The sequence below is a fragment of the Montipora capricornis genome, chromosome 13, assembly GCF_036669925.1.
Source record: "Montipora capricornis isolate CH-2021 chromosome 13, ASM3666992v2, whole genome shotgun sequence".
Taxonomy (NCBI): Eukaryota; Metazoa; Cnidaria; class Anthozoa; order Scleractinia; family Acroporidae; genus Montipora; species Montipora capricornis.
This window is the reverse complement of record NC_090895.1, coordinates 9255335-9282834: the sequence shown is the minus strand read 5'-3', so window position 1 is coordinate 9282834 and position 27500 is coordinate 9255335. Positions and strand designations below refer to the sequence as shown.

At 38.8% G+C, this 27500-nt stretch overlaps 2 protein-coding genes, 1 long non-coding RNA gene and 1 pseudogene across 3 annotated transcripts in view; all 4 read left to right on the top strand.

Moving 5' to 3' along the window:
* The window catches only part of LOC138030449 (MAM and fibronectin type III domain-containing protein 1-like), a 6253-nt gene extending 2525 nt beyond the window's left edge, over positions 1–3728 (top strand). Inside the window, exons 3-5 of the mRNA XM_068878360.1 lie at positions 227–383; positions 3004–3194; positions 3628–3728. Of these exons, the coding sequence (XP_068734461.1) occupies positions 227–383; positions 3004–3194; positions 3628–3728 (449 nt within the window). The remainder of the gene's footprint in view (positions 1–226; positions 384–3003; positions 3195–3627) is intronic.
* Positions 3729–4322: 594 nt separating this feature from the next.
* Positions 4323–5674, top strand: LOC138028570 (uncharacterized; annotated as a pseudogene).
* Positions 5675–14001: 8327 nt separating this feature from the next.
* Positions 14002–17957, top strand: LOC138028714 (uncharacterized). The gene is made up of 3 exons (XR_011127710.1): positions 14002–14082; positions 15074–15230; positions 17842–17957. It is a non-coding gene; the product is annotated as an uncharacterized lncRNA (long non-coding RNA).
* Positions 17958–24872: 6915 nt separating this feature from the next.
* The window catches only part of LOC138028769 (uncharacterized), a 70018-nt gene continuing 67390 nt past the window's right edge, over positions 24873–27500 (top strand). The window contains exons 1-3 of the mRNA XM_068876381.1: positions 24873–24998; positions 26084–26240; positions 27108–27298. The gene's annotated coding sequence lies outside the window, so the exon portion shown is untranslated. The remainder of the gene's footprint in view (positions 24999–26083; positions 26241–27107; positions 27299–27500) is intronic.

Here is a 27500-nt window from a genome sequence, read left to right as displayed (position 1 = left end):
ATCCACGCTACCAGAATTTAAGCCATGGAAAATTTACAAGGTGGCATGAAGTAAGAACCGGTCAAGCGCCGGCAGCGGTAATCGTGCAAATCCTGTCATCACTTCATTCAAACTCAGTGCCTCCTCATGCCTTACGAGGTCACGTAAAAGTAACCTAAAGTCATAAATCACAGATCTTTGCAGGCAAGCCTCACTTTTAAATCCATTTTCGTGTGGTTTGCATTAGTTTCAGCATGTGGAGGTAATTTCAATCAGTCTTTTGGAACTATCACTATCTTCAAGTCGGATTACAGTCATTTAACCTGTAACTGGACCATAGGAAGTGTTGGTATCAGCAATGCTGTAGGTCTTCTTGCCATACATGGAGTCTATCTGCCTTGCAGGTAGGTTTTAGTGTTCTCAGAAAATTGTCTCAAAGATAACTTGTGGATAGTCCTTTTTGCCTTGTTGGGCATTAACTAGCAAGTTAATAGCAAGTTGACAACCACAAATTTGAAATATGTCCAGAAATGCACACAACAACAAAAATGACAAAAATGGCAAAATTTCGCCAACAATTTAAAAAAAGAAGCAGTAAGTTAAATATGTGGCGAAAATGGCAACTTTGTCAAACTCGCCGACAACTTGGAAGCGAATGCAAATGAGAGGACAAGAGTTCAGCGAAATTGGCGAACGCGGCGAAAATGGCAACTTTGTCAAAATCACAGACAACTTGAAAACCAGTGCAAATGAGCAGGCAAGTAAGGGCTCTTAGGTTTTGCCGGCGAATTTGGCCAATTTGGCGAAAATGGCATTTTTTTTTTTAAAACGGCCAACAACTTGGAAGCCAATGCAAATTAGAAGGCGAGAGGGCCCTATACAAGCCGGCAAATTGTGGGAAAATGGCAATTTTTTTTAAAATATACAGTCAGACCAGTATTAAGCGGTCACCGACGGGAAATCGCCAAGTGACCACTTAATACAGGTCGAACAATACAGTTCGAATGCAATAAAAATGCCATTTTATATCACTTGATGAATTTATGAATGGCAAAATGACAGTTCATATGGACCAGAATAGGTTAATCTTTTACATTGTAAACCCATGTGAATTAAGAAATTTCAGAGTAGAAAAAACTCGTAATACTACTGCAATTAATTTACAGCAAGAATACCTAATGTTTGTCCACTTATTTTAGCCTTCCGTTGTATGCAATCCAATCAAGTCTGGAAATGGTTATTCGAGGCTTGAGATCAGTTAATGAAAGAAGGTCTCTGTTCCAAATCCCCTTCTGTATGTTTCGTTGTTGAAAGAAAAGTTAGGTTTGTGAGAAAAGACATTGTGCATTGTATGGATTTCATTTATTTTGGTAGCTAATGTTAGTTCCAGAGTTGTATTGCTAGCTACTAATAGACCAATTTCCATATAGGCTTAGGGGAATAAACTCATACAAATCATCATATTTATTCCCTAAAGCCTCGAGATGATGCCTCCAGTTTAGGACTGACTTTTAATATATCAAAATTTGGTCCAGTAGCATTAGAAGCCTATTTACAGGGTGCCCATGCTGAGTTATGACGGATAAAAAACTTGTCTTTTACCCCACTTAAAACTTTTTTCACTCGCATCAACTTGGCTCAGGATATGAAATCTATTGTTGTATAAACCAGCATAGAAATCGTATAAATAAAGTCTTACAGGGTAAAGATGGAAGCAATGTGTTACATTTCATTGAATAACTATGGCCGACTTGCCATCGGCTAATACTTGCAAAATTGGCCTGAATGGGTATTTCATCCACTTTTGAAATTCAACCGTTGAATCAAGCATCGGTGATGTTCTTAGTCCTACGACAAGTCTCCTTTCGGTAGGAAAGCTTCTGGTTAGAAGTTCCTTGTTGCTTAAGAACGAGCAGTTTGTTGTTGCTTTGAGGAGTAGTAGTTGTTGAAGTAAGACCTCTTTGAAAAGAATTCGCAATATTTGTCATATTTGCCAGATTTTAAAACTAATTTACATACTGTTGGCAATTTGGCAAGAATGCACCGAAATCGCCATATTCGCCAGATTCGCCAACGTGGCTGCTCACCACGTATTGAACTAATTTACGTACCGTTGGCAATTTCACAAGAATTTTCCAAAATCGCCATATTCGCTAACATATCTGGCCACCTGGTATTGAAGTAATTTACAAACAGTTGGCCATTTGACAAGAATTCACCATATTCGCCAGATTCGCCAACATGGCTGGTTACCATGTGCGGAACTAATTTGCATACATTTGGCCATTTGACAAAATCTCGCCATTATTGCCAAAATTGTCAAAATATTGGCGATATTTTGTTATTGTTTCCAATTTTGTTATTGTGTGCATTTGTGGACAAAAGTGACAAATTTAGAAAAGAAGTCAAAGGTGACGTCACTTAGCATGGCGTCAGTACAGTTTTCCGAAGAAAAAGATCAAGATTTTGAAATCTGTGAAGTTAAGGGAACAGGATGTCTCTTCTATAATGTAAGTCACTGCAGTTGATGTAAAATGTACATTTTACCGAACAAATAAATGCAAATCAGGGGAAAAAGCTAAATATAGTGACCGAGCTCCTGGAGGGGGGAATGGAAACTAGACATTTTAAAGGCCTTTTCCTTAAAGACTAACCGTACGAACCCACCTCAAAATTTAAGAATTCAGTAAGAATGGAAAAATCATGTATAGAAATAAGTAGTTAAATTTATCACACAGGTTTTTTTCGCAAACGGCGAAAACGACGATTTTCATCTATTTTGATAATAACTGAAAAACTGTCGGATAGATCTTTTTTTGCAAAAATGTTGACGGTTTCATCTTCTTCTCATTTACTAATTCCTAAAAAATTAACCCTGGTCGTACGGCTACAATGGAGGTCAAAAGTGTAAGGACATTCTACGCTTTCAATGTTACTATGACCATGAATAACTTTTTTTTTTCCTTCACCCCTTTTTAACCATCGTAGAAGTTCTAACTGTTTATTTTTGTGCTACTTTTGTAGAGAATTTGTGACGGTTTATTCAAGTAGTGGATCTAAGGTCTTTGGTCAGTACGGATGCTACAACGATCTGGAAAGCACCGTACAAATAGCTTTTGGGGATGACCACTTTGTTGCTGTACAGTCATACTTATACAGTCGTTACAGCCGCCTGACAATTCAATTCGTTATCTTAAAGGGAGACCTAGATTTAGGTATGATATCAGTTAGGAAAATACCACTATTTTGTAACTTTTAGCCCATGAGACTTGGATCTCCATGCAACCATCACTTTTTTGTGTGCCTTTTGCTAACTGCGCAAGACTACAATTTTACCATCGGAGTTATTTTTAAAGTTGTGGATAATAACTGTAACTTTGTTCCCAGCTCAAGCAGTCGCAAAATAAAGCGCAAATAGAATTCGGGCCCTTGACTTAGAGATAATAGTGCGGAGCTGTAGCAACTGAGCTAAAAAGCAATTGAAACTATGCCATTTCGGCCATTTTGACGAAGTATGCTGACAGATTGGAGGTCAGTTTATCCTTGGTTTAAATTTTAACTCGCTTTGTTATTGGGGACGAATATAAATGGTAATATATAATAATTAGTTTATTTATTGATTTGTTAATTTATAAACTTTGCCACAAGACAGGGTATCTCCACAGAGGAAAGCTCCACTTGCGGAGACCCAAACACCACAGAAGACGTTTGTGGGTTCTTTTTACGTCCCACAGGATTATGATCATTGAAGGGTTGTGAGACAGGGCCTACGGTTTATCGTCCTTATCCGAGAAGACTAGAGAGTCTAACCATTTGTAGATGTCATTACAAAGACAGCACTGTCTCCTTAGTTATTTAAAGACCCTGACCAACTGAGCCACCGGTGCGCGGTTTATTTTAGTTTAAAATAAAGGGGAAAATTATTTAAACCATGGATAAAATTGAACCATGAAAGAGATATTACTTACCACAAGTAACCCATAGCCTAGAGTTGGAGCGCATTTAGGAAGGACGTTCATTTAACTGCCCCTGAAAGCTTGGGGCTTTTCCTGAATGCTTCGATACTTTGCTCTTGCTCAAATTTTAAGATGCTGATTAGAATTCTTCGAAGAACTTCTTGATTTTATGAAATTCCCAACTGTGTGTGCCATCTTGAGTCCTGACACGTTGGAAATTGAAAAGCCGTTTTCCCTACCGTTATGGAGATCATTTTAGGGAACTTAAGCATCGACAACGAAATCGACGACGGCGACGTTTCGAACCGCGGTGGACTGGGTATAGGGTTTTGGTTTCAGCGGGAAAAACAAAGTTTAAGCGATTTAACCTCGGATCGTCGACGGATTTTTCGCTGGTGTACCCATTTCTCGTCATCATGGCATTTAGAGACGTTCGCAATCTTCTTCTTTTAAGCCATGACGATGGAACGATCAATGACGAAGAATTTCTTGTTCTTAACGACCTCTACGTTTCAAAAAATGCAGACTTTCCATACGACTCATAAACGCCTTTTGATCTAGAAGAAGTCAACGAATCTGAGTGTTTGGCGGAATTTCGCTTCCGAAAGCGAGATATTCCACGGCTGTACAAAGTTTTACAAATTCCTGAAACTCTTACCTGTAACCAGCGCTCGGTGTGCGATGGATTTGAAGGCCTTTGTATGCTACTTAAGCGCTTGTCATATCCGTGCAGATATGGACATATGATCGTCCGATTTGCGAAACCCGTGCCAGTGCTCAGCATGGTCACTAACCAGATGATCGATTATGTTTACAATACTCATGGCCACAAGGTGTTGCAATGGAGAACCATCAAGTCTTGAGCCCTGCAAACTTACAAAGGTATGTTGATGCTATCACAGCAAAAGGAGCGCCATTACCAAATTGCTTTGGATTTATTGATGGCACGGTGAGGCCTATATCCAGGCCTGGAGAACACCAGATAATCTTCTACAATGGGCACAAAGGGGTACATGCCCTGAAATTCCAGAGCGTTGCTTTGCCCAATGGCTTAATTGGAAACTTGTATGGCCCAGTTGGTAAGTTGTAGATAGCTCATCTCTTTCAAGATTCATGCATGAATGCAACCACATGCACATCAATTTTAAGCCTCCCTTCATAAAACAGTATGCAACTTTATGGAGCTTGGTTACAAACACTAAAGCTATGTGCATGTAGCCAATCTAACCTTGTATTATAACCGGTTTTATTTCTATGCTGGCCCCAGTTACTTGTAGTGCTCATTTTATTAGATGGAAATTATACCTGTATTATTTTACTTCTAGAGGGGAAGAAAACATGACGCAGGCATGCTGACAGACTCTCAGTTGCTTCGTGACCTTGGCCAGTATGCATTTAGCCCTACAGGTGTACCCCTCTGTGTGTACGGTGACCCTGCATATCCTCTGAGAATACACCTTCAAGGTCCCTTTAAGCATGGCATCCTTACACCAAATGTGGAGCTGTATAACACAAAGATGAGTGCTGTGAAAAGCTCGGTTGAGTGGTTGTTTGGAGATGTCATCAACTCCTTCAAATTCAATAATTTTAAAAAAAATCTCAAAATTTTCCAAAACAGTGTAGGCAAGATGTATGTAGTTGCAGTCATACTTCGAAATGCAATCACATGCTTACATGGCAACAAGACATCAGAATTCTTTGACCTCGAACCACCAGCTCTTGATACATATTTCACTTAAGAAACTGTTTGTATTATATTCAAGGCAGCATACCTATCTTTCTAAGCCCAGAATACATAATAAATTATAATCTCAAAGAAATAACAAAAAATGCATGTGTAAGGAAATATGTTTTTACAATCATTGTGGAAATATTATGTGCATCATGGATCACTGACTGCAACAATTAAACATTACTATCATGACTCCAGCCAGCATCCACGCCTCCTCCTAAAGAACATTTTGAAATTGTGAGGACTCCAGTGGGATCAGTTTGGCTTAGTTCTGGTTACTTATTGCAGATGAACTTAAACAGGGGTCAGCATGTTTGGTGTTGTGGGAATTTATTTTGAAATCATACAACAAAGTGTATTACTATAGTGAAGGAGGGCAACATGCAAATGTAAAGCGAAAAATAAATTGAACCTGCCTGTTCATTGTGTAGCTCACCTTTAAAATTAAATGAAATAAATTCATTCAACACCAGGTCACTTAAAAAGCAACACTTTTATTATAGATCCAAAAGGCAATACAAAGGGAAGATATCCTGCTGTGTTTTGTGTTATGTTCAGTCATCCAATTCTTCGCAGTGTAAACGCTCTTCCAAAAAGTTCGGGTATTTCTATAATAAACACAACTATGACTTTAAAAATGAATGCAGGCTGATAATTGCAAAGGGGTAAAGCTAATTCTCAGCTCAACATACTAAGGTCTAAACCGATTTAATACGAAGATACCACAACACTGGAAAACAGCAAAATTCAACTCCAAGTAGGCTCAGATAATAACCGTAGCAAATATAAACGTAAGGAAGTCAAGGAATACTTCGAGTTGGCGTTGCTATTTTGCAGCATTGCCATCAGCAGATTGTTTTGCTGAGCGAGCATTGCTTGGATGTTTTGTTGTTGCAGCTGCTGCTGTCGTTCCATTTGTTGCATGAGGGAAGCAAACATAGACTGTTGTTGTTTTGCTGCTTCATCTTGTTTAGCTGCTGCAATCTCCACTTCCCTATTTTTGATTTTCAGTTCTTCCATCTTCAGTTCTCTAACCTTTTCCGCTTTCTAAACCAAAAACTCGATGGTATCAGATGTTCTTCTTCTCATCTTGGGTCCTTTTTGACTCCCGTCCTCGCCTTTTATGTTTGCAGTGCTTGGAGCCTGATTTCTTCAGCAGCTTCTTTCTCCTGAGCGGCTTTCGCTTTTTTCTCTGCACTCTGCTCGTCGATCTTTTCTTTTGCGTTTTTTTCTCGCTCAAGAATATCCTCGAAAAGGATATCCAGTTCTATTTCTTCTATTTCAATTCCTGACGCCTTTTCTTCGTCGCGAAGTTTCTGTTTATGTCGTGAAGTTAGTAGGGTGTAGCGGTCGCGAACTGCTCTGCCAGTGACTCTAAACTTTGGCTGATTAAGACTGTTGAGATGAGCGGCAATGCTATCCCACACTTGTCCTCTCTCTGGACTTCTAACTCTGAAACTGTAAGGTTCACTTACAATAGCTTCTCGGCACATTAGCACATCATGCTGGAACGTCCATTGGAAATATTTCGTGGTAGCTATAATAAAACGAGGGTGAAATGTTTTAGTTCAAAACGTAAGAGGATAAAAAGCACTAAAATATCAATTCACTTGGTTTAGTTCTCAAAAGATTCGGCCTTACATTTCTTTTCAAGAGGTTGTTGTTGCTTTGCCGCCATTGCAGATTTCATCAACCTAAACCTGAAAGGATATTCGTGCTTAGTATGGGAAGAGTCGACGATTCGAATTAAGCAATTGGCCAGCTGGTAACCCCAAAGGTTCTACTTTCAGTGTTTCTCATTTAAACACGGAGCGAGCCTATAATGGAGGCTGAGCGGCTCAGCCCGTCAATCAGAAATTGTAATACTCTGCTTTGATTGGCTTATTCAACCAGGCGTGTTGTACTCCCGCGAAATTCGTACGAAGAACTCGAGGCGACCGCACAAAAGGTTTGTTTGCTTTCTTTGTAAAAAGGTCAGCGAAAACAACGAGAATGGCATCTACAGAAGAATTTAGACAGGTATCGTACTTCATATACATGCATTTTAACTTCTTATTTTTGTTGTTTCACTTGTGAAAGCATATCGATTGTTTTCGAGTTGTTTACTCAACGTAAATGCCGTGTTTTAGGTTGTACTTCTGATGCCAGCGAGTGAAATGGAATCTCTGCGATCTTTTGTAGCCTTCAGCGGCGGGGAGGTTGCCTCTGAAACCAAACCCAGCCGAAGGAAAAAAGCAAAAATACAACAAGATAGCAGTGTCCGTGAAGAGGAAGATGCTGGTAAATTTATAAATGTAGCTTGATTTACATGTCGCATAATTTCAGCCGAGCTTGACAGAAACTGATGTAATTCTTTGTAGATGCCCACGTTCAAACTATAATCAATCGTGAAAATTATCAATGTGTATTTTATTGTTTCAGTGCATGTTTATAGCGAAAATTGCTTGAATAAAGCTTTTATTCTTTTCAACACAACTCGAACTCAGGGTAAATATTTGTAGTTCGCTTTCTGTAAGTGTATATAAGCTTACTGACTGTAGAAGTGCAAGTGCATTTTATCATGAGCAAAGATTTTTACTATTTGGTGGACTAAGAAGGTAGCTTGAAGTGTATTTCAGAATTACAATTTATGCTGTTTACAATAACCATTAATTGCTCCGATCAATTCATCAAAGTCTAAACTTTTCCCACATTTGCAAACACAGTCATTTTCGTCAATGAAATGTCTAAACAAACGTTCGAGGGCAGATCCACACACTAAATAAATTTCGTCATTTTCTCGGCTCTCGCTATGCAGCTGTGTCTTGATGTAGCTGTCCTGGAACGATTCTGGAGGCAAGCTTGCGTTTGTCTCCTCTTCGATTACTGACTGCAAACTATCAAAGTCCACAAACCCCACAAAGCCTGCAGTGTCTAAACCATTTGCCTCGGTTTTGGCATTATGTACAAGCCAGTTGTCTACTAAAATTTCCATAAAACGAGCGTTTGCTGCAGGTACGAGTTTGTTATCCAAATGCAGCTCTTTTTTGATGGATGCAATTTTTATCTTCAGCGACTCCAGGCGGTCTTCTTCTTTGTTTAACTCTATTTTGAAGTCGTACCTGACCTTTTTAACCTTTAAAGACTCTTTGTTTTCTTTGTAGTACTCAGAATTTCGGGGTTTTTTTGTTTTGAATAGAACAGTTTAGAGGTGCACTTGCACTATGGCGGCCTAACATGGTCAAACGCAGATTTCTTTTTGTTTTGGTTTTTTACTTTCCCGCCCACAAAAACTCAAAGTACAAGCCTCACTATCGTACAGAATCTACAGGCATGCTCAATTTATAGAAATAGATGATCTTTATGATTGCAGGCCTTTTTTCTCAACGTAGGACTTGCGTACATCGATCTTGAGCGCCCGGGAAATTTGAATTTTCTCTGAACGGGAAGGAAGTTTTCGCTCGTTTCTTGAGTTTTTTGTCTAAGAAAAACATTTAGGACACTCTTGAAAAGGTAAGCAAATCGTTGGGGTTGTAAACAAATAATTTAATGTATCATTTCTTGAAAGCAGACAACAACAGATTAAGCACAAGATTTATAACGATATTGACCGTTGCAGAAAGCCGTCATTATCGGTGCGAAGGAAGCCAGCAAAGTGCAAACCGCTGACCTTTTATAGGCTCGCTCCGTGTTTAAAATGGGAAACATTCGCGCGCGAAAATTTCACTTCCGGCAGTCGTCGTTCTGCCATTTCGTCGTCGATGCTTAAGTTCCCTTTTATCAGATATAACACACAAACATCGGTAAACATCAGATCTAAACGTATACTTGAAGTGTTTATGGCAGATTATTTTTTATTTGCTTGATTGAATATACCCGTTGGCCTGATAACAACTGCAAAAAGTTTTATTTCGATTTTGGTTTTTCTTTCCCTAATATGAGCCATTAAAAAGCGGAGAATTTCACTTCCGGCGGGGTAAAAAACCGCGCGAGTACAGAAGGAGGACTGGAGATGATTGTGACGTCATCTCGGAAACGCTTATTTCTACCTCTAAGTCATTCATTTGAGATATTTTTATGTGAAGGTTTAATACGGTCGGTAGATGCGTTGCATCCGGCTGCAACAACACGAAAGACGAAGAAAATGATTTTTCTATCCATGAAATACCGTTTTATGGTGATTCCAGGTCAAAAGCTATTAAAAGAAGACGAAAGTGGATCTGTTTCATAAACTTAACGAGGAAGAATCTGAGTGCCCATCCTGAAAAAAAAACACTCGGTGACTTGCTCGCGGCGTTTTACGCCAGACGATTTTCACACGCAAGTTTTATTTCAATGATCAAAGTTTACTTGACGTTTTGTATGCTTCTGCGTACATCTTTAGAAGTGACGGTTAATATAAAATTGGAGTTTTAATATGCAGGATCACCAACTTATTAACTATTAGCTATTAAGTGACAATAGAGGTGATAAAAAGTAATAAAAACACAGCTTGTTGCTGCTGAACTATTCATTTAAGGTCGGCTTTAAATATTTGATAAGCAGTGTCTTCTTTATTTTGCAGTAAATGAAAGATCGCCCTTTCCCTAATATTTCAAAATGATCCCCCTTTAAACTGTGACAAGATTTTGTAACATGTTTTCGCATTTGCTCGTCGCCTCGTTTGTTACAATGGTCTTTGGATGAACTTAAGATAGTTGATGTCACCAAGTGGTTACCCCAGAGATGTTGTTACTTATAACATGAATGATTTCTTACAAAAGCAGCAAAACAAACCATTCACCTCAACCGTCACAGTTCCCAATATGAAAATTTTCTTACTTTTACATTATTGAGGGCTACAAAGCAAAATCGTTGGTAAACAAATTATTTCGTGTGTAAATAAATTCTACGGGCACATTAACTTTAGGATGATTTTCCAAAGCACTCGTCACATTAAATCTCTCTTTCCTTACAAAGATAGACTTAGCCGAGGCCAAAAAGGCTAAGATTGGATATAAACCTACATGTTGAGACTGCAATGATTTTTATATCAGAAATACTAAAAGACGAGTGCATGACAGAAAAAGTGAGCATTTTAAAGCAGTAATTAATGGTCATCATACGCCGGCTCTTGCTGACCACGTTACATCAACTGTTCACAGTTTAAAGTGGGATCATTTGGAAATTTTAGCGATAGGGGATCGGACATTGGAGACACTGCTGATCAAAGATTGAAAGCCGACCTTAAAGAAATATGTTTTACCTATTAACTCTTTTTTTTAATTATAAGCGTGGCATTTTTCTCCTGAGAGTGCCAGAGTTTTTTTTGTAGGACTCGGATGATATCCGAGGATGTCCTAAGACCTGCGAAGATGCTTGGAAGACTTTCGTCTGGCCAGTACATCGATCGATGCTTTGAATACTTATAAGATAATATATAGTTTGTGGTTGCATGGAACCACAACTAAATTTGGTACCAGTACCGGAACCAGAAATACTCCTACAAATTTGACATTCTCGTTCCCAAACTACATCGTCTCGAGTGACTCTCCCTACTAAAAATAAGAGAATTCTAAGAAAGACACTCATTCCTATGGACTTCTATTTTCTCTCATTGGTTTCAGTTTCTTTAAATAACTTAATGTATGTTTTTCAAAATGTGGCAGTCAATGCTTAATGTCTGTAACGTTTCTACCAGGCGTGAGATACTGGAACACAGGCGTGAGTAGGCGTGACATCAAAGTTTTCGATCCGCAGGCGTAACAATCACGCCTCAGGCGTGACACTTGGCAGGTATACTATGTCAGCAGGGAACATTTGTGCCTTTTTGCCACCCCGTCGTCCATTTTCTTGTCTTCGCTTTTTTCTTCTTCTTCTGAACCGTCTTCTGTGCAGTCCAGTGCGTTAGAGATGCCACACGTCTTGAACGAACGCCTCACCATCTCCTCCGGAATATCGCACGAAGCCTGGTTACCCATCGAAGGAACGAAGACTCTGGGAACGAGATTGAACCTTCTGTTGACACATATAAGCAAGCTTGTCACATGACGCCATAGCAGACTTGAGAGGAAAGCGCAAGTGGATTTCTTCTTGTTTAAAGCGACATTTTCCAAGCAAATAATAAAAAAAAAAGGCCTTCATCCATCAAAGGGAATTCTTTACTTTGATTTCTTTGCTCTGGAAACCACTCCAACATTCATTGATCGAGCTCAGGATACCCTCCGCGATAAGCTCTTAATTGAAGAGACTTGCCTGATCTTTCCTCCTGCGACGGACCATGGACTCGCTTATGCCGTATTCTCTGTATTAACCGTCACTTCTGAAGATGTATGCGTAAGCATACGAAACGTGAAGTAAAACATAATTTTAAGTATACGTTTTTATCATATGTTTGTCACCGCTTTTTCTGTATTATTTCGCATAAAACTGAGATGGCCAAAGACGAAATTGAGTGTAGAGATAATTTGGGCAGTTTCATAACTTAACTTTCTTGAAAGTCAATGCAATTCGATGTAGATGACCCAAGCTGCTGCCTTCGTTGATTCCCTCACTGGCTTTGAATCTAACTAATTTGACAAACATCAAAAAAGGTTCCTCTTAGCCTTAATTAAGCTCACTCGGTTATTTTGGACTGTAGGGTATGAAGCCCGGTGGTTTCTTCGGGTCTCTTCGCTACAATTATTGTAATATCCATCCTTTATTTTTTTGTAATATTATTGTGTGGCAAATAAACATTCAACACTCAACATTCAAGCAAAAAAAATCTAAGCGGCTAGGTAAATTTTGCAGTATGGGCTGCTTGTTGGAAATTTTTGGGTAACATTCTACAAAGAGGTGAAATCTGCAAAAAGAGGAAACATGATTGAATCAAAATTATTGTTGATATCTTAGCCGTTCTTTTTCTTCTCTCATTTATAGAGCGTATTGTACTCAATTTGTAACGTTTTTCCATTGCAGCTCTTTCACCTTCAACACCATGGAACATACTTGGTTTCAACACCAGTGCGACGAGTTTAGTTGTTGAATGGAATAACTTACCGGGAGACTTACAACCTGAGTTCTTTATTTTGTCCATGATACAAACAAGGCCTACAGATTATTACCGGTCATACAGCGCCAACATGACCTGGAGAGTTCGCATATTGAATTCGTCACTCACGGCGGTGAACATGTCCGACCTCCCAGGTTTTAGTCAGCACACGATTCGTGTTTATGCGGGAAATATCAGCAGTGGTGACTTGTATAAAAGCGAGCAAGTAGAAGTCGAAACTGGTGAAATTGGTGAGTAATTTTGAAAGTTTTTTTTCTTTTCTTTGTTTTTTATATTATTATTATTATTATTATTATTATTCTACACCCTAACAATCCGTTTTACTTGATCCCTTACTTCCACCACCCCCCCCCCCAAGCATCATTGAAAACATTGCTCATCTCTACAAAGAGCGACAAAACGCTAAAGCCCACTAAATGCACAGTTCGTGATCCTGAAATGGCCGTGCCTTATATAGCAGAGGGAAAAAAACACTACTTTGCAGGGTCTCGGCGAATTCGCAAACAGAAGGAAAGAACAACTTCAGGAAAAATAGAGCAAGTAGGAATTAAATTTTTAATAACAGTACGTTTAACCCCATTACAACGATTCCTTGAACTCCACTTCTTTTGCTTATTCTAAAATAATAATAAAAAATGACTACCATTGCAGGGGAAAAACGTCCTTTTTTCCGTAATTCAGTCAGACTTACAAAAAACCTCTGAGAAGAAAGAACAAAGCGCCACAGTCGCAAGAGACGTCTATTGTTATCACTATTGTTTTCTTAAAACAAAGGAGCTTATGCATAATGAATTAGGGTCCTCTTGCCTTAATTTAAACGTTTCTTAGGACTTCAGAACATTATGCCAGATGACGTCCAGATTAATACACCCATAAAGATGCATTTACCCACTGCATTTTCCTTCAGAAAATTAACAGCTTTTCAATTTTGAACGATTAAACAAATCATATGTGATCTGGCGTTATCAACATTGATATTCATCTTCACGGTGGTCAAAATGTTGTTGACTCGCGAGGAGCAGGCGAGTGAGTCCACAACGAATTTGTGCAGAGCAGTGATAACAAAAATAATGTTTCTCATCTTTCAGCTCCCAGCGCTGCGCCCCCAAATGTGCGCCTAAGGAACGTACGGGACGGAGTTCTGGTACTTTGGGATCCCGTGGAGTCTCGTTTCGCCAATGGTCAGATACAAGGTTACAGGGTGTACTACAGGAGACAATATTACTATTATTATTACTATCACTATTACTATAGCTATGCGGAAAAGAATAGCACTACCGACGCAAACGTACTTCAGGTGGAGTTACGGGGTTTAGAGTCAGGAAGGAGGTACGGAATATCGGTAACAGCTTTCAACTCAGCTGGTGAGGGACCTCGATCGCAGAGGCTCACAATCACCTACGGTGAGTGTTAGAGAATAGCTTCAGGGAAGACTAGTTTAACTACAACATTAATAAACCGTTTATCTCTTAAATTAAAAGCTCTAATTTGCATAGATATAAGTTATATAGCTTTTGTTTTTCATGATTCTTGAGTCGTAACCATATCAGGTACCAGTAACAGAAAAGAGGCAAAAGCTAAATGGCATACAGTTTTCGATATTCATATAACGGAACCCATGGTTAACGATCGCCGAGATGAAATTAACGGGTGGGTCTTGATTCCTTTATTCTGCATATTTTTTGAAGTCATAATTTGACAAGCAAGCATATTTTTTTTGAACAAGCCTGCAATGCGCTCTGACGAAGGGCTAACGCTCGAAACGTCAGCTTTTAGAATCTCTGTACGGTGGCCAATTTACATTATCAACTCCGTTGATAAAACTAAATTTTTGCAATATTTCTGGCATGCAAAAGTAATCGGAACTTCTTGTCGTTTTCTCTGAGTGTGTTTTTTTTTTTTTGTTTTTGTTTTTTTTTTATCTTTCCGACGCGCGATTGAGGATTGTAACTGGGAAAAGGTCTTAAGTAAAAGCGCATCTGTGAATTTCCCTTAGCAAGGGTACTAACTGTACAGTGACGTGACTCGTTAAGAGCAATTAGCACACATAACTGCTAACCAGTTTCCAGTATAATCGTAGACAATAGTTATAGCAACAACAGACAAAATGTAAGCCTTTTTAAGTCTTAAAGTTCAATTTTTACCCCGACTGGGGATAAACAAAAATCGTTAAGTATATCCACGCTACCGGAATTTAAGCCATGGAAAATTTGCAAGGTAAAAACCGGTCAAGCGCGGGCAGCAGTAATCGTGCAAATCATGTCATCACTTCATTCAAACTCATTGCCTCCTCATGCCTTACGAGGTTACGTAAAAGTAAACTAAAGTCATAAATTACAGATTTTTGCAAGCAAGCCTCAATTTTTAAATCCATTTTCGTGTGGTTTACATTAGTGTCAGGATGTGGAGGTAATTTCAATCAGTCTTTTGGAACTATCACTATCTTCAAGTCGGATTACAGTCATTTAACCTGTAACTGGACCATAGGAAGTGTTGGTATCAGCAATGCTGTAGGTCTTCTTGCCATACATGGAGTCTATCTGCCTTGCAGGTAGGTTTTAGTGTTCTCAGAAAATTGTGTCTCAAAGATAACTTGTGGATACTTATTAGTCCTTGTTGCCTTGTTGGGCATTAACTTACTTGCCAAATAGCATTTATAGCAAGTTGACAACCACAAATTTGAAATATGTCCAGAAATGCACGCAACAACAAAAATGACAAAAATGGCAAAATTTCGCCAACAATTTAAAAAAAGAAGCAGTAAGTTAAATATGTGGCGAAAATGGCAACTTTGTCAAACTCGCCGACAACTTGGAAGCGAATGCAAATGAGAAGACAAGAGTTCAGCGAAATTGGCGAACGCGGCGAAAATGGCAACTTTGTCAAAATCGCAGACAACTTGAAAACCAGTGCAAATGAGCAGGCAATTAAGGGCCCTTAGATTTTGCCGGCGAATTTGGCGAATTTGGCGAAAATGGCATTTTTTTTTTTTAAATGGCCAACAACTTAGAAGCCAATGCAAATAAGAAGGCGAGAAGGCCCCCTGCAAGCCGGCAAATTGTGGGAAAATGGCAATTTTTTGAAAATATACTGTCAGACCTGTATTAAGCGGTCACCCTCGGGAAATCGCCAAGTGACCACTTAATACAGGTCGAACAATACAGTTCGAATGCAATAAAAATGCCATTTTATATCACTTGATGTGCAATTTATGAATGGCAAAATGACAGTTCATATGGACTAGAATAGGTTAATCTTTTACATTGTAAACCTATGTGAATTAAGAAATTTTAGAGTAGAAAAAACTCGTAATACTACTGCAATTAATTTACAGCAAGAATCCCAAATGTTTGTCCACCTATTTTAGCCTTCCGTTGTATGCAATCCAATCAAGTCTGGAAATGGTTATTCGAGGCTTGAGATCAGTTAATGAAAGAAGGTCTCTGTTCCAAATCCCCTTCTGTATGTTTCGTTGTTGAAAGAAAAGTTAGGTTTGTGAGAAAAGACATTGTGCATTGTTCCAGAGTCGTATTGCTAGCTACTAATAGACCAATTTCCATATAGGCTTAGGGGAATAAACTCATACAAATCATCAATCATATTTATTCCCTAAAGCCTCGAGACGGTGCCTCCAGTTTAGCACTGACTTTTAATATATCAAAATTTGGTCCAGTAGCATTAGAAGCCTATTTACAGGGTGCCCATGCTGAGTTATAACGGATTAAAAACTTGTCTTTTGACCCACTGAAACCTGTTTTTACTCGCATCAACTTGGCTCAGGATATAAAATCTATTGTTGTATAAGCCAGCATAAAAATCGTATAAATAAAGTCTTACAGGGTAAAAATGGAAGCAATGTGTTACATTTCATTAAAGAACTATGGCTGACTTGCCATCGGCTAATACTTGCAAAATTGGCCTGAATGGGTATTTCATGATCATCCACTTTTAAAATTCAACCATTCAATCAAGCATCGGTCATGTTTTTAGTCCTACAACAAGTCTCCTTTCGGTAGGAAAGCTTCTGGTTAGTAGTTCCTTGTTGCTAAAGGACGAGCAGTTTGTTGTTGCTTTGAGGAGAAGTAGTTGTTAAAGTAAGACCTCTTTGAAAAGAATTTGTCATATTTGCCAGATTTTTAAACTAATTTACGTACAGTTGGCAATTTGACAAGAGTGCACCGAAATCGCCATCTTTGCCAGATTCGCCAACGTGGCTGCTTACCACGTATTGAACTAATTTACATACCGTTGGCAATTTCACAAGAATTTTCAAAATCGCCATATTCGCTTACATAGCTGGCCACCTGGTATTGAAGTAATTTACAAACATTTGGCCATTTGACAAGAATTCACCATATTCGCCAGATTCGCCAACATGGCTGATCACCATGTGCGGAACTAATTTGCGTACATTTGGCCATTTGACAAAATCTCGCCATATTTGCCAAAATTGTCAAATTGTTGCCGATGTTTTGTTATTTTTCCTATTTTGGTATTGTGTGCATTTGTGGACATAAGTGACAAATTTAGAAAAGAAGGCAAAGGTGAAGTCGGTTAACATGGCATCAGTACAGTTTGCCGAAGAAAAAGATCAAGATTTTGAAATCTGTGAAGTTAAGACAACAGGATGTCTCTTCTGAAGTGTAAGTCACTGGAGTTGATGTAAAATGTAAATTTTACCGAACAAATAAATGCAAATCCGAGGAAAAAGCTAAATATAGTGACAGAGCTTTTGGAGGGGGGAATGGAAACTTGACATTTCAAAAGCCTTTTTCTCAAAAACTAACCGTACGATCCCACCTCAAAATTTAAGAATTCAGTAAGAATGGAAAAATCATGTATAGAAATAAGTAGTTAAAATTATTTACACAGGTTTTTTTCGCAAACGGCGAAAACGACGATTTTCATCTATACTGATAATAACTTAAAAGCTGTCGGATAGATTTTTTTTTACAAAAAATGTTGACGATTTCATCTTCTTCTCATTTACTAATTCCCAAAAAATTAACTCTGGTAGTACGGCTACAATGGAGGTCAAAACTGTAAGGACATTCTACGCTTTCAATGGTACTATGACCATGAATAACTTTTTTTGTTTTCCCTTTACCACTTTTTAACCATCGTAGACGTTCTAACTGTTTATTTTTGTGCTACTTTTGTAGAGAATTTGTGACGGTTTATTCAAGTAATGGATCTAAGGTCTTTGGTCAGTACGGATGCTACAACGATCTGGAAAGCACCATACAAATAGGTTTTGGGGATGACCACTTCGTTGCTGTACAGTCATATTTATACAGTCGCTACAGCCGCCTGACAATTCAATTCGTTATCTTAAAGAGAGACCTAGATTTAGGTATGATATCAGCTAGGAAAATACCACTATTTTGTAACTTTTAAACACGTTTAGCCCATGAGACTTGGATCTCCATGCAACCATCATTTTTTGTGTGCCTTTTTGCTAACTGTACACGACTACAATTTTACCATTGGAGTTCCTTTTAAAGTTGTGGATAACAACTCTAACTTTGTTCTCAGATTAAGCAGTGACAAAAAAAAGCGTAAATAGAATTCGAGCCCTTAATTTAGGAGATAATAGTGCGGAGTTGTAGCAACTGAGCTAAAAAGCAATTGAAACTATGTCATTTCGGCCATTTTGACGAAGTATGCTGACAGATTGGAGGTCAGTTTATCCTTGGTTTAAATTTTAACTCGATTTGTTATTGGGGATGAATATAAATGGTAATATATAATAATTAGTTAATTTTATTTATTTCTTTTTTTTATTCATTGATAAACTTTGCCAGAAGACAGGGTATCTCCACAGAGCAAAGCTCCACTTACGGAGACCCAAACACCACAGAAGACGTTTGTGGGTTCTTTTTACGTCCCGAAGGATTATGAACGTTGAACGGTTGTGAGACTGGGCCTACGGTTTATCGTCCTTATCCGAGAAGACTAGAGAGTCTAACCATTTGCAGATGTCGTTACAAAGACAGCATTTTCTCCTCAGTTATTTAAAGACCTTGACCAACTGAGTCACCCGTGCGTGGTTTATTTTAGTTTAAAAATAAAGGGGAAAATTATTTAAACCAAGGATAAAATTAAACCATATAAGAGATAGTGCTTACCAGGGGTAACCTATAGCCCAGTGCTGGAGCGTATTTAGGAAGGACAGTGGTTTAACTGGCACTGGAAGCTCAGGGCTTTTTTTGAATACTTCGATACTTTGTTTTTGCTCAAATTTTTAAAATGATGATTAGAATTCTTTGAGGAACTTCTTGATTTTCTGAAATTCTTAGCTGTGTGTGCTATGTTGACTCGTGACCCGTTGGAAATTGAAAGGCCGTTTTACATTCCGGTATGGGAATCATTTTCTCAGAAATAACACAGAAACAGCGGTAACAAACAACAGATCTAAACCTATACTTGAAATGTATATGACAGATTATTTTTTATTTGCTTGATTGAATGTACCCATTGTCCTGGTAACAACTGCAAAAGTTTTATTTCGATTTCGGTTTCTTCCCCTAATATTAGCCATTAAAACAGGCAGACTTTTAATTCCGGCGGGGTAAAAAACCGCGCGAGCACAAATGATTGTGACGTCCTCTCGGGACCGCTTGTTTCTACCTCTTAGTCATTCCTTTGAGATATTTTTATGTGAAGGTTTAATACGGTCGGTAGATGCGTTGCATCCGGCTGCAACAACACGAAAGACGAAGAAAATGATTTTTCTATCCATGAAATACCGTTTTATGGTGATTCCAGGTCAAAAGCTATTAAAAGAAGACGAAAGTGGATCTGTTTCATAAACTTAACGAGGAAGAATCTGAGTGCCCATCCTGAAAAAAAAACACTCGGTGACTTGCTCGTGGCGTTTTACGCCAGACGATTTTCACACGCAAGTTTTATTTCAATGATCAAAGTTTACTTGACGTTTTGTATGCTTCTGCGTACATCTTTAGAAGTGACGGTTAATATAAAATTGGAGTTTTAATATGCAGGATCACCAACTTATTAACTATTAACTATTAAGTGACAATAGAGGTGATAAAAAGTAATAAAAACACAGCTTGTTGCTGCTGAACTATTCATTTAAGGTCGGCTTTAAATATTTGATAAGCAGTGTCTTCTTTATTTTGCAGTAAATGAAAGATCGCCCTTTCCCTAATATTTCAAAATGATCCCCCTTTAAACTGTGACAAGATTTTGTAACATGTTTTCGCATTTGCTCGTCGCCTCGTTTGTTACAATGGTCTTTGGATGAACTTAAGATAGTTGATGTCACCAAGTGGTTACCCCAGAGATGTTGTTACTTATAACATGAATGATTTCTTACAAAAGCAGCAAAACAAACCATTCACCTCAACCGTCACAGTTCCCAATATGAAAATTTTCTTACTTTTACATTATTGAGGGCTACAAAGCAAAATCGTTGGTAAACAAATTATTTCGTGTGTAAATAAATTCTACGGGCACATTAACTTTAGGATGATTTTCCAAAGCACTCGTCACATTAAATCTCTCTTTCCTTACAAAGATAGACTTAGCCGAGGCCAAAACGGCTAGGATTGTATATAAACCTACATGTTGAGACTGCAATGATTTTTATATCAGAAATACGAAAAGACCATTGCATGACAGAAAAAGTGAGCATTTTAAAGCAGTAATTAATGGTCATCACACGTCAGCTCTTGCGGACCACGTTACATTATATGTTCACAGTTAAAAGTGGGATCATTTTGAAATTTTAGCGAAAGTGGATCGCGCATTTACTATAAAATAAAGGAGACACTGCTGATCACAGATTTAAAGCCGACCTTAAAGGAATATGTTTTACCTGTTAACTTTTTTTTTAAGTATAAGCTTGACATTTTTCTCCTGAAAATTTGTGCCTTTTTGCCACCCTGTCGTCCATTTTCTTGTCTTCACTATTTTCTTTTTCTTCTGCACCGTCTTCTGTGCAGTCCAGTGCGTTACGGATGCCACAAGTCTTGAACGAACGCCTCACCATCTCCTCGAGAATATCGCGCGAAGCCTGTTTTACCCATCGAAGGAACGAAGACTCTGGCAACGGGATTGAACCTTCTGTTGACACAGATCGCGTAAGCAAGCTTGTCATGTGACACTATAGGAAACTTGAGAGGAAAGCGGAAGTGGATTTCTTCTTGTTTAAAACGACATTTTCCAAGCCAAAAAAAAAAAAAAAAGCTACACCCATTAAAGGGAATTGTTTACTTTGAATTATTTGCTCTGGAAACCACTCCAACAGTCATTGATAGAGCTCAGGATACGCTCCCCGATAAGCTCTTCATTGACGAGATTTGCCCGATCTTTCCTCCTGCGACGGACCATGGACTCGCTTATGCCGTATTCTCTGTGTTAACCATTCCTTCTGAAGATGCATGCATAAGCATACGAAACGTGAAGTAAAAGATAATTTTAAGCATACTTTTTTATCATATGTTTGTGACCGCTTTTTGTGTGTTATTTGGGATAAAACTGAGATGGCCAAAGACGAAATTGAGTATAGAGATAATTTGGACAGTTTCATAACTTAACTCTCTTGAAAGTCAATGCAATTCGATGTAGATGACCCAAGCTACTGCCTTCGTCGATTCCCTTTACTGGCTTATAATCTAACTAATTTGACAAACATCACAAAAGGTTCCTCTTAGCCTTAATTAAACTCAATCGGTTATTTTGGTCAGTAGGGTATGAGGCATAAATAATCTAAGCTGCTAGGTAAAATTTGTAATATGGACTGCTTGTTGGAAATTTTTGGGTAATATTCTACAAAGAGGTGAAATCTGCCGAAAGAGGAAACATTGCTGTATCAAAATTATGGTTGATATGTTAGTCGTTCTTTTTCTTCTCTCATTTATAGAGCGTATTGTCCTTAATATGTAACGCTTTTCCATTGTAGCTCTTTCACCTTCAACACAATGGAACATACTTGGTTTCGACACCAGTGCGACGAGTTTGGTTGTTGAATGGAACAACTTGCCGGGAGACTTACAACCTGAGTTCTTTATTTTGTCCATGATACAAACAAGGCCTACAGATTATTACCGGTCATACAGCGCCAACATGACCTGGAGAGTTCACATATTGAATTCGTCACTCACGGCGATGAACGTGTCCGACATCCCAGGTTTTAGTAAGCACACGATTCGTGTTTATGCGGTAAATGTCAGCGGTGACTTGTATAAAAGCGAGCAAGTAGAAGTCGAAACTGGTGAAATAGGTTAGTAATTTTGAATGTTTTTTTTTTCTGCTTTTGTTTTTTGTTTGTTTGTTTGTTTTTTTGTTAATCTACACCCTAAAAATCCGTTTTACTTGACCCCCATCTCTCCCCCACCCCCCGCCCCAGCGAACAGAGAGGCAACGAGTTGGAATTGCAATCTTCCTTTAATCCTTTTCTGAAAACCTGAACTCTATTTTGTCATCTGGGATGGAGGAGGGGAGGACAGTGAGTGGAATGCTGGAGGCTGGAGGTAAAACTTAAAATTGATATAGAAAAAAAGGATGATAAGAAAACAAAGGTTTACGCGAGAAGGGGCATCAATCTGTTCCTGACTCACTATCAGATCAAGCTATGTAGCCTTGTTATGACGGCGAGATTCCAGAAGCTATTCTTATAATTTGGAGCTTTTACCTTTCTATTATCACTAAAACCATGAAAATAGAATACAAAAATCAAGTAACTTTGAAATATTCAAAATCTTTTCTATTGTATTTACTTCATTGCATGAATCAATGTTGATTCTTTAAATGAAAGCACACTAAGCTGCATTCTTGGTTTATGGTTTGAGGGCTGGTTGCATTGTGCAGACGGTGTATGGCGAATTAGTAAAACCTTGTCGCATTCCCTTTAATCGGCATAATTACGTGTAATGTGATGATCCCAGAAATGATATCAGTGGTTTTCAAACGTGGAATGATTTCGTACAGGTCCCTATTTCATTATGCCTGTAGAATAAATTAATTGTGCATTCGCGCTATTGTTTTGTAGAACAATACGTATACCCAAGGGAACCGAATATATACATGGCTAATCTGTACTTACGGGAAGAATAAAAATGGATCTCAATTGTCTCTCCTTTTCTATCCTCCCTCTCTATAATCTTTGCCCACACCGCCCTCACCATTGTCTCCTTTCGTCTTAGCTTCTCTCGCTACGTCTTGTCGTTTTTTCCAGACCCTGCTCGACTTTTTCTGCCATTTTATATATGTCACTCGCAGCTTGCATTAAACGCTGACTCTCTGTACACCTCTGGATTACTTCTCCCTGATCTTGACCACTGAGCTAACGTGTCAAGTTGCTAATTCACACCTTAGAAATGATATTCATTTTGAATTCTGGCTGACTATTTACATAACAATGATAAGTAATTATATACACGTGCACTGCCAAGCACATACAATCGAACCTACAAGTTACAACTAGTAGGTTACCGTTCAGAGATCCCTGTTTCGCTACTCTTGAAACAAAGAGCCCCACTCAAATTAATAACGACCAAAGACACTGCTTAGGGTTAAGGTTAAATAGTCCCTGTGACAGTTTTAGGTTTATCCAGTATTGCTGTGATCTGTGACCTGCTTTTCCTTCATGCCTCCTACTGCACACTTATAGAAGATTGTATCACGCTTCTAATCTGATTGGTGCATCCTTCATGAGAACCTTTCATGCACGAGTTCATTGCAATAAAAATCGTTTCACGTTTCCCCTTGAGTCTTGTGTCTTCGTAAAAATTTAAATGGCTAACGAAGTAATAGAGTCAGCATTTTTTAGCCAGATTTGAACATTTGGAAATTGTTTCTGCTTCAGTATAGCCGATCCTGAGCGGAGCATAGAGTGGCGCAATAAAAACAATTTACTTTCGTTGTCCATGAAATGTCCACAACTTGTGTGCAAACGCGGTCAGTTGGCAAAGACAAAGTGCAACGGGAGATGGATTTGTTTCGCGCTGCTTAAGAAAAAACTACAGTGGATAACCTTCAATCCGCCAGAACTCATGATTTTCTGGCAGTAAGCTTTCCTTCAAAAAATATTAGCCGTAGCAACCTGTGGCCGGAAAGTTTACGATTGCCTATAAGACGAGCAGGGATAACGTCATCTCACAGTTAACGATCGCCTAAACTTCGTCGACCCAGACAAACAAGCCCTTACTGAGCAGTGCATTGAAAAGACATGATAGGGAGTGAAACGAAGTATGCCTCTTACAGGAACATCCATGGGTCTCTACCAAAGTTATACACTTAGAAGCATCATTGAGAGTATTGCCGATCTCTACAAAGAGCGACAAAACGCAAAAGCCAACTAAATGCACAGTTCGTGATCCTGAAATGGCCGTGCCTTATACAGCAAAGGAATAAAACATACACTTTGCAGAGTCTCGGCGAATTCGCAAACAGAAAAAAAGAACTTCACAAAAAATATAGCAGGTAGCAATTAAATTTTTAATAACAGTACTTTTAATCCTATTGCAACGATTGCTTGAAACTCCACTTCTTTCGCTTATTCTAAAGTTAAAAAAAAAATGGCTAAAATTGTAGGGAAAAAATGATCCGTTTTCCGTAATTAAGTCAGACTTACAAATAAACCTCTGAGAAGAAAGAGCAAAGCACCACAGTCCCAACTGACGTCTATTGCTATCACTATTCTTTTCTTGAAACAAAGAAGCCTATGTATAAGGAAGTAGGGTCCTGTACGGAGATCTTGCCTTAATTTAAACGTTTCTTAGGACTTCAAAACATTATGCCAGCTGGCGTCCAGATTAATACACCCATAAAGATGCATTTACCCACTGCATTTTCCTACAGAAAATTAACAGCTTTTCAATTTTGAACGGTTCAACAAATCAAATGTGATCTGGCGTTATCAACAATTATATTCATCTTCACAGTGGTCAAAATGTTGTTGACTCGCGAGGAGCAGAGGAGCAAGTCCAAAGCGAATTTGTGCAGAGCAATGATAACAAAAATGTTTCTCATCTTTCAGCTCCCAGCGCTGCGCCCCCAAATGTGCGCCTTAGGAACGTACGCGACGGAGTTCTGGTACTTTGGGATCCCGTGGAGTCTCGTTTCGCCAACGGTCAGATACAAGGTTACAGGGTGTACTACAGGAGACAATATTACTATTATTATTACTATCACTATTACTACAGCAATACGGAAAAGAATACCACTACCAACGCAAACGTTCTTCAGGTGGCGTTACGGGGTTTAGAGTCGGGGAAGAGGTACGAAATAACGGTAACAGCTTTCAACTCAGCTGGTGAGGGACCTCGATCGCGGAGGGTCACAATCACCTATGGTAAGTGTTAGAGAATACTTTGAGGGAAGACTGACCTAAGTGCAGTTTTATTAATCCGTTTCTCTCTTAAAAGCTCTAATTCGCGCAGATAGTCTATTTAGCTTTTGTTTTTTTTATGATTCTTGAGTTGTAACCTGATCAGGTACCAGTAACAGAAAAGTGCCAAAGGTTAAACGGCATCTACATTTCAATATTCATAACGGCGCCGATCGTTAACAATCGCCACTTAAGATGCAATTAACTGTGGGTATTGATTCCTTAAAACAGCATTTTTGTTAAGTATTAATCTGACAAGAACGCATATTTTTTGAACAAGGCTGCTATATTTCTGGCTCGCGAAAATAATAAAATAATCGGAACTTCATGTCGTTTCCTCTGAGTGTCGTTATTATTTTCTTTATCTTTATCTTTCTTTATCTATTACAATCGCGGGTGGGAAGTAGTAATAAATAACAGATGCGCTTTTACTCAAAAGTAGAAACGTATCTGTTAATTTCCCTTAGCAAAGGCGCTAATTGTGCAGTTAAGTTAGTTGTTAATAGCAATTGGTACACATAACTGACAGCCAGTAACCAGTAAATTGTAGGGGACAACGGGATCAATTCTTGGTTTTCACATGACGTCACGACCGCCATGTTGGTGCCCAAAACAAAGAAAAGGCGGCCATGTTGGTGCCCCGACCAAATCCTCCGGGAATTTAACTCTATTATTATGCAAACGCTTCCTTTTGTTTTCGTTGAAAAACATGGCTGTTGATCACGTGAGTGAAAACCAGCAATAACAATTAGAATGTAAGCCTTTTTAGGCCTTACGGTTCACTTTTTTCCCCGATTGGGGATAAGCAAAAATCGTTTAGGTTATCCATGCTACCGGAATTCAAGCCATTAAAAATTTACAAGGTGGCATGTGGTAAAAAACGGTCAAGCGCCGGCAGCATGAATCGTGCAAAGATTGCCATCACTTCAATTAAACTCAGTGCTTCCACATGCCTTACAAGGTCACGTAAAAGTTAAATAAATTCACAAATTACAGATTTTTGCAGGCAAGCCACACTTTTAAGTTAATTTTCGTGTGGTTTACATCAGTTCCAGGTTGTGGAGGTAATTTTAATCAGTCTTTTGGGACTATCACTATCTTCAAGTCGGATTACAGTTATTTAAGCTGTAACTGGACCATAGGGAATGTTGGTATCAGCAATGCTGTAGTTCTTCTTACCATACATGGAGTCTATCCGCCTTGCAGGTAGGTTTTGGTGTTCTGAGAAAGTTGTGTCTCAAAGATTACTTCTGGATAGTCCTTGTTTCCCTTTTAGGCATTAACACAAATGAAGGCAAGAGACGTTACTTCAGGGTGAAGAAGACCGACAAGTCGGTCGAAATATAGGTGTTCTTTATAAACGTGTCTTGTCTTCATTTGTGTTTTATATATTGTTTCATGAAGAAAACATCACGTATTGGATGCTTGTGAAAGACCAACAGCCATCCAGGGGCTGTCCGTCCTTGGTCCCTTTAGACCTCATTAATTAACTACATTTCGCCGAGGCTTGGACTGTGAATCCATTTGTGATCCTCCTGGGGGGGGCAGAGATGCGCTGTTGGCCCGAGAGACCTTCTTAAGTTGTATGCAAAATGTCCTCTTCTCTCTCGTCCGCCTGTGAATCATCGTTCTGGCTGATCCAGCGTCATTTAGTTGGGGAAAAATAACAGGGGCCCGGGATGACCACGTAATTCCCATTCGCTATCTAGATTGGCCATGTAACCAGCATGGTTGCTCTAATAGTGTAATGGTTATCACACCCAACCGGTAATCAGGGGGATGTGGGTTCAATCCTGCTCAGGGCATAAAAAGTTTTTCTCCCAATGAAATTGCCATCCAGGGGTTGTCCGTCCTTGGTCCCTTCAAACTTCATTAATTCACTAGATTTCGCCGAAGCTTGGACTATGAATCCATTTGTTATCCTCCTGGGAGGCAGAGATGCACTGTTGGCTCGAGAGACCTTCTTAACTTGTATATATATATATATATATATATATATATATATATATTAGTTCAGCTTTTGGCACCCCATTGTAGAAGTTCTAACTGTTTACTTTTGTGCTACTTTTGTAGAGAATTTGTGACGGTTTATTCAAGTAATGGATCTAAGGTCTTCGGTCTGTACGGATGCTACAACGATCTGGAAAGAACCGCACAAATACCTTTTGGGGAAGGGCACTTTGTTGCCTTATGGGCATACTTATACAGCAGCTACAGCCGCCTCACAATTCGCTTCGTTGTCTTAAGGGGAAACCTAGATTTAGGTACGGTATGCTAGCAGAAAAGAAAATTCTTGATTTTCTGAAATTTCCAACTGTGTGCCATCCTGACTCCTGAATCTTTGAAAACGTGAAGGCCATTTCACCTACCGTTACAGAGATCATTTGGGCAGTTTCATAACGTAAATTTCTTGAAAATCAACGGAATTCAATGAAGATGACTCAACCTGCTACCTTCATTGATTTC